Genomic DNA, 11,997 nt, shown 5'->3' with positions numbered 1-11,997 from the left:
GTGTAGCTTGGCAAAAACAAATTTCTTTAGCAGAAACAGGAGTCCCTATACAGCTTCACATCTAATTTACCAGAGCCCTTAGACACATTGAATGTATTCCCAAACCATCTAATTTACTTACCGTCTGTAAAGTGTGATTAGTAGACACCTTACACAATCAATGCTGTACTTTATCTTATGTTACATTTGCAATCAACATTTGAATGTTGAATGTCTAGTTCATCTTAATGCAATATATTATGTTTTGGGCTAATAACCTGTTCTTAGGAAAATAAACAGGCCCAGTATGTTAAGAATTACAATAAACAGGCAAGAGAATTAGCCTGTGGACTAAGGTGAGTGGAAGGGGTGAGGAGAGGAGGGGAGAGAGAAGGCAGGAGAGTTGGTGGACCTAAGTAGGACAGGCAGAGCCACTAGTCCCAAGGTTTGAGGTGGGCCCGTGGGCTCAGTAAAGGGTCAGCTCATTTTGCTCATAGAGGATCTTGGCAGAGTGCAGGAGCCTCCTCTACCTGTTATGAGGGTAATGAATGCATCATCCCCTTCTCACTGCCTGATTTCTTGTGGAAGGCTGGAAGCCTAACATTTCTCACAGCATGACACGTCTTGCCACAGTACTGGCCTTAGCTGTCAAGTTGTGGTAACAAGCATAGACTCCTTCCATCTGGTATCAAGGCTTTGCCTTAATAATTCAGGGAATAGAATAAACTTTTTAAGCAACTGCCCAGACTGGAGGCTTCCCTGCCCTGGAGCTTGTTGTGTAGGCAGGAAGATAGTGGTGGACCTGCGTGATAAGACAAAGGCACTGCATCTGACAGAAAGGACCAGCTTGCTTGGCTGGTATATTCATCTAGAAGTGAATGATCAACAGCAATAGTCACTGTCATGTCACTCCTGTTCTATGAGGAGGCAGCTATACCTTTACTATGGATCTGGACACTGGTAAAACCACTGTTTACACTGGTAAAAGCAGTTTCCTAGGCCTATTCTTGGATGACTCTGCAATAGACCTTCCCTGGACAGAAAGAGAGAGTAAAGACTCCTAGAAAAGTAGGGGAGGGCTTGACTCAAATTATAAATAGAATCACAGAATCATAGAATCATAGAATAGCTTGGATTGGAAGGGACCTGCCAAAACATATCGGCATGATGATTGTCTGATTTACTTTACGATTTTTGGATGACAAGCCATGGTGATTACCTCTCACAATTGAACAGCACAAGACAGTTCTCCACTGAGCACCTTTTCCCTGCTTTGGTGGTACATGTACACTACTACATGTGAGGTACGTACTGTGTATATTTGATAGTCCTCACTCAGTTGTCCCAATAAGCTGACCATCCAGTTGTACTTCTGTCCAACTTTACTGTCCAACATTACAGGACATTACTATGATGTAATAGACAGAATGGAGACCAGAAAGGAGACTGACCTCTGTTTGAAGTCTGCATAAGGATTCTGCTGGGGAATCCCTTCCTGCAAATTCTGATCCCTTCCAGCACACCATTACAGCGCAGCTGGTGTAGCACCAGTTCATGCTCCATGGCACCTAAGCAAATAAGACAGTATTTGATACTTCATGATAAAACACAGATAATAATAGCTGCATCACACTATGATTTCTCTCTACTTGAGGTTCTTACCAGGTGTTTTCGTTTCATTGGGGATGATACAGCGCACAAAATGGGGGTGAGTGCTCCGTAGATTGGTCATCAGCTTGTTTAGGTTCTCCTGTGGGTTCATGAGTAAAGATTTTTCATTAACAGATGGTACCTCTGCAGTTATACTGTCAGATGTGAGAAATGTATTGTAAAGCAATAATGGATTAATTATACTCACCTATAGGCATCCTAATTCGAGTTTTCTTCTGCTTTGAAGTCTTGAGTATGAGAGAAAGTCACAAAACTGTGTAATGTGTTTTCATGAGACCGAGGGATACATCCACTCAGACAGGATACCTATGGTGTCCAGAAGTTCGTGGCAAAAGGCATAATTCTGAGTGAAAGATGATTCTTTGTAATCATCAGATTCTCACTCTATGGAAGACACTGACTGTTGATGGGAACAGCAAAACCAAACATAGAACAAAAGGGAAGAGGGGCAAGGACCAAGTTTGCAGAGAAGGCTGGGAAAGGGAAGCTTAATGGCATTACGTGCTACTTGTGAAGATATATTTGACAAAGGTTGAGCAGGGAAAGACAAGGAAGACTCCCAGTGAGAATGGGGGTCATGAGTTGTAGAGAAAAGGCATGAATGGCAGGTCCTACAGCACCCCTTTCTAGAAGTGTTTTTAAAAGCAAACTCATGAAATATCTCTGATTTTAGGAATCACTTTTACTAACTAGGTCCTAACAGTTCTCAGTTTGCCCTGGTTTGGGGCAGGGGCAAAGCTGCTCAGACAAATACCTCTTTCATGGTGTGAAAAACTGTTCAGGATGCCAGATAGTAGCTAGATGTCACAGATGCTGAAACCAGGGTGTTTCCATCTGCCTTAAGCTCTGTCCACTGGTTGAAGGGTAACTGGCTTTGGCATTTCCCTATTGCCTTGTCTTCATATGTATAATCACGTGCAAATAATTATGTTATGTATTATGTGTTATGTATTATCATGTGCAAATGCACATACATTTATATGTGCTGATCCAGACTTGAGGTTCCCTGAGGCAAGTAGCCAGATCCACCATTGTCCTCCCAAGGCAGAGGGGGGACAGCTTGATCCTACCAACAGGTATAGTCATGAGTAAATGAAACTGTAACCTGACCTAAGTACTTTTTCTAACATTTGAAGAAAGGCTAGATCAAGATGTATCTTCCTCAGCTGGCCTCAGCTGACTTGTAGTCAGCTCTTTTATGAATAACTGAAGAGATGTTCTTGATGAAGAAAAACATTAATAGGTGCAGTAAAATGGCCTTGTTGGAGTTAGTGTGAGGTTTCACAATCTTCAACTAAAAAAAAAAAGAGGAAAAAAATGGAGAGAATGACTTCTGGACTTACCCTGAAAAGAGCTGATACAGTCTGGAAAGAAGAACCCTTCTTTTTGCCTCCCTTCTTGCCACCACCACCACTCTCTGAAGAACACCAAAGAAAGATGGTTTTACAACTTTGATTTGTAAAATTTTTCTCTGTGAGACTGCAAGAAGCTTGTTCATATGTATCAGTCATGCTAAGAAAGGAACCTAGGATGCAGTGGGAAACAGATTCAACACACAGCCTAAAGGAACACAAGACCAAAGGTGTGTGATAATCCAAGGGATTATCATGGCTGAGTAGAAGGCTTGAAATACATTTGATCTTTTCTTGTGTTAATAAATTCAAGCCATGGGGACTCTGCACAACATGCAGTTTCTTTAGAACACTCTAGCTGATATTCATGGCTCTGGTGGAGTCATTAAATAAAAATGAAAATATGAATTTCACAGAACTGACCTGCCTCTCCTCCAACAGAGGCAAAGAGTAAGGCCAGTGTCTTCATTGATGATTTCTGGTACAGCCCCACAACAGTTTCATTGAGGGGGTCCTTGTTCTTGTCAAACCAGCCAGAGATGTTGTAGTCCACTGTACCAGCATAGTGCACCAGGGAGAAGTGGGCCTCAGCCTTGCCTTTGGCAGGCTTGGGCTTCTGGAAGTTGTTGGACTTGCCCAAATGTTGGTCGTAGAACTTGTTCTTGAAAGAGGTGTCAGTTGCCTTGGGGAACATGCACTCCTCTTCCAGGATGGAGAAGTTGCCCATGGGCTGGAAGAAGCAGAAGGAAGGAGGAAAAGGTGAAAAGGCAGAAAGAATCACAGATAAAGAAATAGGTTCCTGAGTGGGACAATATTAATGTTCTCAGGGATTGTTCTGCTCAGCAGAGCAAACTGTAAAATAATCTAAAGTTATGTATTTACAATATCACATTTACCCTTTCAAGAGACATTTACAAATACATAAAAAATCAGTGCATTTCTGAGAATATTAGACATTGTGAATTACACAAATACCTTCTCAATGAGCTCAATGCAGGATGCCAGGTCCATCCCAAAGTCAATGAATGTCCATTCAATTCCCTCCTTCTTGTACTCCTCCTGCTCCAGCACGAACATGTGGTGGTTGAAAAACTGTTGCAGTTTCTCATTGGTGAAGTTGATGCACAGCTGCTCCAGGCTGTTGAACTGCACAATTACAAATAGAGATTACTATTAATGTAAATTTAGAAAGCTAGGGATAAAGAACAGTGCTGGCTTTTTGTACCAAATTACAGGAGAATCTGTGAGTGTTCCTTCTTTGCTCAGCCAGGAGTTTGGAACTTCTGTCAGTGTGTCTCTTTTGTCAAGCTAAACTTTATCTGTATGTTTATGATCCCTAGAAGCTCAGGCCACTTTAATATTTCAGACTTGTCAGTTTTGATTTCTGCTAGGCTGGGCTAACTCAGTTACGGGACAGTCCACAGCGCAACAGTTTATCCAACATTTCCAAATGCTGATTTCAAAGTATGTCCCAAGCCTTCTAAGCACAAATTGTGTCTATGGAACTGGTGTCTCTGCATTAGGTACTAAATGCCACATTAGTCTACTGTTCTTAATCAGTCAAAAAACTGCATTTATGGATTTCCATTGGCATATGTGCAACACAATATGTTGTTTTTAAAACCTGTGGGAATCATGGTGCTTTAGATGCAATCTGAAAGGATCAAACCATTTCTGGGAAAAAAAAAAAAAAAAAAAAAGACATCATTCCTTCTTAAGTACTTTGGCACACAATAGAGTTACTCTAAAAGCATGGTAATAAAACACTGTTCTTACATCAAAGATCTCAAAGCCAGCAATGTCCAGGACACCAATGAAGTACTGTCTGGGTTGCTTGGTATCCAGCTGTTGGTTGATGCGAATAACAATCCACAAGAACATCTTCTCAAACACAGCTTTTGCCAAGGCACCTACTGAATTGTATGCCTAAAATAAAAAACAGAAGGCTTGTAGTTATCATGCAGAGCAAAAGAGGAAGTCCAGAGGATTTGTCAACAAAACAGGGATTTTTGTTACCTGCTGCACGGTTTGACCCTTGGTCACATATTCATTCCCAACCTTGACTCGAGGGTAGCAGAGGGCCTTGAGCAGGTCAGCTGAGTTCAGACCCATCAGGTAGGAAGCCTTGTCAGCAACTAAAGACCAAAAAAATCAGTTGTTAAGGTACAAGTAGACGTTAGTGTTCCTTTAAAACAAGTATTAAAAGACAATTCTAGTAAAGATAAAAAGATTAGTTAGGATTAAAAAGTAATGTATTTGTAGTTCATCATAAACTACATTCCCCAGTAATTATGGAGCATTTATGTTGGCTATTTTTTCTTCACCTATTCTTAGTTTATTTTGAATTTTGAATGAAAAATCAGTTAAGAGACATTTAGGTAGGCAGACCTCAATAATAAATGCTGACAAAGAAAAAAGAAAGATAAGCCTGGGATGAAGATCAGGTTGCAGAAAATTGCAGATCCTCTCAGAAGCAAATACAGTGCAATTTGTTTCAGTGACTTGTGGTAGGGTAACTTCAAAGACATAATACTCAAGAAAGCACAATGCATAAGTGTCAACTATGCCTTTATGAATCTACAGCTAAACATATGAGATAAAGGGCTATTTTTAGAAGTGCATCCTCAAACAAAAAGTTTGGCATTTTACATTCTGCTATTGCTTTTACTATTGAATTCAAACTCTGCCAGCAGGCACAGTATGTAAAATGATTTGTTCAAGAATGTTTATATGTCATATGAAATCATGATAAAAAAGTATAGCAGATTGCTGCATAAATATTGGACATGATCTAGCAGTCTGAAATTGTGTCGAGATATTTAGGCTAGAAATTGGGGAAAAATTTCCAATGAGTAAGGATAGTGAAGTACTGGAATAGATTGCATGTTTTCCTCAATGTTTTCAAAAGGAGATAAGGAAAGATTGCCAGTAAATGGAGTCCACAGTAGGTGGAGAAGATGAACTGTCACAGACCTCTCCCAGCTTTATGAGCAAATAAAACTAGCAAAATAAAAGATGACTTTGCCACACTGAGAAATTTGTTCACAGGTTCAGAGTAATCCTCAGAAGAGGATTACAGTGTAGAACTGATTTCAATGGAATCAGCATTAACTACAGTGCTCCAACTGTTTCCATGATTTGGTCAGCAAAATACCATCACTTAAGTAAAGATAAAACTATGATTAGTAGCCTATTCTACTATTACTATTCATCATTATCAGATTAATTGCCATTGTATTCCTTGCAGTCATTTTCACTTATGTCTTAACTTTCCTAAAAAATCCCCAAACCACACCAGACTAAAAAACAACTCAAGAATAAAACCACACCCTTAATAGTACATGTTTATGATATATGCAAATGACTCTGGTTGCATGGAAATACTCCCATGAAATTTAAAGGAATGCACCTTTGAAAAATTCTAGGCCAAGCAAAGGCGATAGACACCTCTTAGATGTCTATTTTTCAAACAGAAGTCCTGGAGACACGCTGAGACTCTGCAGAAAATACAGAACATATGAGCCACAGCTGCAGTGTTAACTGATGTTCCTTTTTAACCCCCCATGTGAAATAAGTAGCACAATGCGCTCGGCTCAGGCATTGTGAGTTGTCTCCAGAATACGGGCTTTGAAGCAGAGCAGCTTCAGGATTCTGGCTTCTTGTCACCTGGGAACAATACCATTAGGAGGTGACTACAGCTGATGGTAAATGGTAGTAGCTACCTGGGTACATAAACTTAAGTCAGCGAGCAGAGTGGCTCCCGGTTCTGTGCCAGGTCTGGGAAGCTGCCATTCGGTATGGCAGCAAAGCTTGCTTTTCTTCTGCCTGACTCCTACTGTGTCAGCCAATGGAAGCGTGCTTTAGGATTCACCGGACCTTATACTTTACACAGTTCAAAATAATCTGCATCTTCCAGTGAGCTGTGTTCTTCCAGCGAAGTCCTCTGGTTAGGACACACTTATATTCTACGACACTAGCATCTGGGGAAATGCGCAGGCTGAGTCAATGATTCTGGCCCTGAATTACTGTCTGTATTAGTGAGTGTTCCGGCATATACTGTGCTCCGGTATATATCGTGCTGGTACCTTCTGTGCCGTCCGGCTCTGCCTGCTCCTCACGCTGCTTCTGCTTAAACTTCAGGTTGCCGTAGTGCATGACAGCCCCCGTCAGCTTGTAAATGGCTGTCTTCTCATCAGGAGTGAAGCCCAGGATGTCAATGGCACTCTAACGAAAGAATCATTAGAGTAAGTAATGATTACTGTTAAAGGTCAGAGTCCGCCTAAGAAAACTTCTGTGCGTTACTTACGTCCGTGGCCATCAGCTCTTCCTGGTCATTAATGCTGGGAACCGTGATCTCACCTTGACTCACATACTGATAGTCATATGGGTTGGTGGTGATCAGTAACGTGATCTGATAAAATATGTGGTAGCTTCTTTCTGCCTTGAGCTGGAAAGTGACTCTGGACTTCTCCAGCAGATCTGGCAAGGACGGTAGGACAAAGTTAGGCACAGGAACGCACGTGGAGGTGGGAATTTGGGAAGGAACGGGATCAGACAAGGGGAGTCTCTTACAAGTCTCAATGTCCGCAGAAGCCAGTTTGCCTGTAGCTCCAAAGTGGATTCTGATGAATTTGCCCTGTTAAGGAGAAGCAGCAGCATTTCAGCCTAGATGCATTTCATTCTCATGTCCTTATGTGAGAATACCACTAGCCCATCACTACTGTTATAATGAGGAGAGATTTTGTCCAAAGCAACAACTTACAAAGCGCGAGGAGTTGTCGTTCCTCACTGTCTTGGCGTTTCCAAAGGCCTCCAGCAGTGGGTTGGCGCTGATGATTTGATCCTCAAGCGTTCCCTGCAGGACAATAATTATTGCTGGTTATCCTTTCCAAAAATCATGTCAGGAACAGAGGAAAGCATTGATTCAAGCCAGTATCTATAAGTTTACCTGCATTTTGCCAGACTGCTCCTCCTTCTTCTTCTCCCCACTCGCTGCAATTGTTGCAAAGTACTGGATGACACGCTTTGTGTTCACAGTCTTCCCTGCACCGGATTCTCCGCTGTCAAACCAAGGAGAGAGGCAGAGAGCGTGTGGTCAGGCAGGAGGGCCCCTGGCACCGAGCAGCCCCACAGGGCCCGGGCAGGGGGTGTACGTACGTGATCAGGATCGACTGGTTCTCGCGATCTGTGAAGGAGGCATAAACAAATAGACTTTGTAAATGAAGAACACAAAAAGACTGAAAATTAATGCAGTGAATGTAAGTTATGACACGAAAAAAATCTGCATATTTTTTCATTTACTCCTAATAATTTTTTTTCAATTTCAATTCCTTGCAAAGCAATTTGCACCACATTCTTACCTCTAAACATACCCACAACACTCTTGCCTCTAAATTAGAGAGATACGGATTTGATAGATAGACAAGGAATTGGCTGGACGGCCGCATCCAAAGAGTTACAGTCAAAGGCTCAATGTCCGAATTGTTAACGAGTGGTGTCCCTCAAGGGTTCGTACTGGGACCAACACTATTTAATACCTCCATTACTGACATACATAGTGGGATTGAATGCACCCTCAGCAAGTTTGCAGATGACACCAAGCTGAGTGGTGCAGTTGATATACCAGTGGGAAGGATTGCCATCCAGAGGGACCTTGACAGGTTTGAGGAATGGGCCTATGTGAACATGATGAAGTTCAACAAGGCCAAGTGCAAAGTCCTGCATCTGGGTCGGGGCAATCCCCAATATTTGTTCAGACTGGGGGATGAATGGATTGAGAGCAGCCCTGCAGAGAAGGACTTGGGGGTACTGGTGGATGTAAACTTGGATACAAGCTGGCAATGTGCACCTGCAGCCCAGAAAGCCAATCAGATCCTGGGCTGCATGAAAAGATGACTGGCCAGCAGGGCAAGGTAGGTGATTCTGCCTCTCTACTCTACTCTTGTGAGACCCCACCTGGAATAATCCCTCCATCTCTGGGGTCTCCAATACGAGAAAGACATGGACCTGTTAAAGCAGGTCCAGAAGAAGGCTATGAAAATGTTCCGAGAGGTGGAACACCTCTCCTATGAAGAAAGGCTGAGAGAGTTGGGGTTGTTCAGCCTGGAGAAGAGAAGGCTCCGGGGACACCTTACTGTGGCCTTTCAATACTTAAAGGGGGCTTATAAGAAAGACAAAGATTTTTACCAGGGCCTGTAGTGACAGGACAAGGGGCAACAGTTTTAAACTGAAAGAGGGTAGGTTTAGATTGGATATAAAGAAGAAATGGTTTATGATGAGGGTGGTGAACCACTGGAACAGGTTGCCCAGAGAAGTTGTGGATGCCCCATCATTAGAAGTGCTCCAGGTCAGGTTGGACAGAGCTTTGAGCAACCTAATCTAGTGGAAGATGTCCCTCCAATGCTGGAGGGAAGGATTACATGATTTTTAAAGGTCCCTTCCAGCCCAAAACATTCTATGATGCTATAATTCTATAATGTTTTTCCATGAACAATGAAAACCCTTGAAGGACCATATGCTTCTTCCCTACTACACTCTATGGTCTTTTTTCTCCTGAATACAGTAAATTGTTTCTGGTTTTGTTTTTTTTTTTTAATTTTCTGCTACACAGACTGTATTTAGAGCAGTAGAGAAAGGGAGCGTAAGGACCCACGACAAAGTAATCCTGAGTGTGGGTAATAGTTCTGAACTCAAAAACACAGAGAAAGGAAAGAATGAAAAGGTGGAAGGAAAACTAGCAGCAATATATAATTCTATTTCCTTGTTTTATGTCTTGGTTTTATCAAGACAAATCTGAATATTTGTGATATTGATTTTTCCTGTAGCCCTTTGGTGAAATAACTTCACGTCGTTAGACAGGATTTTCACATCACATATGGATTTTATACCCTGTTCACTTTCACTATTTTATTACAGACATAATTATATCCCTTGCTCCACCTAGTCCATTTGGCTTATCATTTTTCCTGACACACTATCTGTTGTAATATACCTCCTTTTTAGAAATACTGACGTGAAAAAATTCTGTTTAAATTAGCAGTGATTAATGCTATGACTGAAATAAAACTCTAAAAGCGTGTTAAGAAAATATCAGCATATTTATCAAGGAAACTCTGTGATTACTTTTAAAACGTCTTTTTGATAGAATTGCTCTGAGAGCCACTCACCAGTGAGCATGAACTGATAGGCGTTGTCAGAGATGGAGAAGATGTGTGGAGGGGCCTCCTGGCGCTTCTTGCCTCGGTAGGCCAACACCACCTCCGGGTTGTACACCGGCAGCCACTTGTAGGGGTTGACAGTGACGCAGAAGAGACCCGAGTAGGTCTGCGAGGAAGGGAGACAGTACGTTGGCTTCCACTTAGCCTGGCAGAGCAGTTCCTCCTAGCTACCCAAAGGAAGACTGCTGCTGGTACTTACGTAGATCATCCAGGCTGCATAACGCTCTTTGAGGTTGTACAGCACAGCGGGTTCGTGGAGGTGGGTCATCATGGCCATGTCCTCGATTTTATCGTACTTGGGAGGGTTCATGGAGAAGATCTGATCTTCCTTCACGGTCAGAGTCTGTCAGAGGAAAGAAAGGTACGTGCATGTCAGCTAAGATCTGAGAGTGGGAATTAAATGCTGTTTGTAAATTCTGCATTTTACCCACCTCTCCACCTTCAGTCTTGACAGTGACCTTCCCGGATTCCTTGCTCTGGATTGTGCTTTTCACATAGGATTCCTTTGCATGTACCACAAAGACGGATGTCTTGGCATCAAAAGGTTTGTTCTGGGCCTTGATTCTCTCCTTTTCTGACTTTCGGAGGTAAGGAGCTGCCTCCCCAAAGATGGCCATCTCAGAGTCTGATGACACGGCTGCAGTTTATTGAGTGCAGCACGGCACGCGGCTGAAGTGGAGAGACACCACAGTGCTGAGTGAAGGACGAAATGCCTTTGTACCACACACCTGACTTTCTGCAGTGTTCTGCTCTGCCTATTCTTACGGTCTCCCTCTCTGCCTTATCTGCTTTTCACCCTAGATATCCTCTAATCTATTTAGATCCTAAAGAAGATAGGTGTCTTTGATTTAGATTATTTTAACTTTCTGTCCCCTATTCCAGTTTACATGTTCAGTTCTTTATATGTAGTAGTGTTTCCGTAGGCTATACAGAAAATTTGAATTGATTGGCACAATATAAAAATTTTCTATACGAAGCAGCAGAGATACCAAGGGAAGTCATCTTCCTGAAATTTTGAAAGCCCACTTACATCCTTTCTCTCTTGCACATTTTAGACCATGTAATTTGTATCAACTATAGAGATGGAGCAACATAAGAAAAAAGGTGTGGAGTAAGCAGAAGCACAAGTGTGAATTGTCTATGCAAAGCTTTTTCCTCAGTTAGAAATCAGAGTTTTAGCTTCTCCACTTGTTCTGCCTTTTCCAGTTCAACCTGATCCTTTAAGATTAACTTGTACCAAAACAGGAAAACTTCTCAATAAAAAACACTCAGAGGGATTTGATAAAATCCTTACTATATATGTGCTGTTCATTCATCTTCTGTTTCCTGGATTTCTGTTTATAGGCAATCTCCTGTTAACAGTTCTGTGTGGTAAGAGGTCAACTATTTCCCAGCAGGTACCAAACAAATGTGCCCAACCCAAAGATGAAACGAAATTTGCTGTTTTAGACAGCACAGCTCAGGTAGAATTGCACTGCACTAGTATGCACAGATGTAAAGGGATGTGGGAAGTGCCCATACAGCTGCATAAAAAAAAAACATCTTGGAGAGTTTATTCCTATGGAGTAGGTAAATCAGAATCTTACCCCTTGTGATACCAGCTGGCTCTCAGGCTGGAAGATGGTCAATACTGAAAAACAGAAATGACAACTTCTTTCTTATTTTTGCACAGAATCCCAAGGATAAGTCACAGGGCAAAAATATGCCGGTGACTTGAAAGCATAAAGAAAATCTCTATTGATACAGACAGTCTTTTGAGGAAAGCAGTTCCACAGGAA

At 42.0% G+C, this 11,997-nt stretch overlaps 1 protein-coding gene across 1 annotated transcript in view; it reads right to left on the bottom strand.

The window, feature by feature from the left end:
* The window catches only part of LOC103918437 (myosin-3-like), a 12,302-nt gene extending 1,466 nt beyond the window's left edge, over positions 1–10,836 (bottom strand). The window contains 17 exon segments of the mRNA XM_009325752.1: positions 1,431–1,452; positions 1,455–1,547; positions 1,642–1,729; positions 2,994–3,065; positions 3,430–3,732; positions 3,978–4,148; positions 4,779–4,928; positions 5,019–5,137; positions 7,088–7,226; positions 7,309–7,481; positions 7,575–7,638; positions 7,765–7,857; positions 7,951–8,062; positions 8,160–8,187; positions 10,169–10,325; positions 10,419–10,562; positions 10,651–10,836. Of these exon segments, the coding sequence (XP_009324027.1) occupies positions 1,431–1,452; positions 1,455–1,547; positions 1,642–1,729; positions 2,994–3,065; positions 3,430–3,732; positions 3,978–4,148; positions 4,779–4,928; positions 5,019–5,137; positions 7,088–7,226; positions 7,309–7,481; positions 7,575–7,638; positions 7,765–7,857; positions 7,951–8,062; positions 8,160–8,187; positions 10,169–10,325; positions 10,419–10,562; positions 10,651–10,836 (2,114 nt within the window).
* Positions 10,837–11,997: the final 1,161 nt, after the last annotated feature.

The sequence above is a fragment of the Pygoscelis adeliae genome, unplaced genomic scaffold, assembly GCF_000699105.1.
Source record: "Pygoscelis adeliae isolate BGI_AS28 unplaced genomic scaffold, ASM69910v1 Scaffold81, whole genome shotgun sequence".
NCBI classification, from domain to species: Eukaryota; Metazoa; Chordata; class Aves; order Sphenisciformes; family Spheniscidae; genus Pygoscelis; species Pygoscelis adeliae.
The sequence above is the reverse complement of the archived record's forward strand: the minus strand, read 5'-3'. Positions and strand labels throughout refer to the sequence as shown.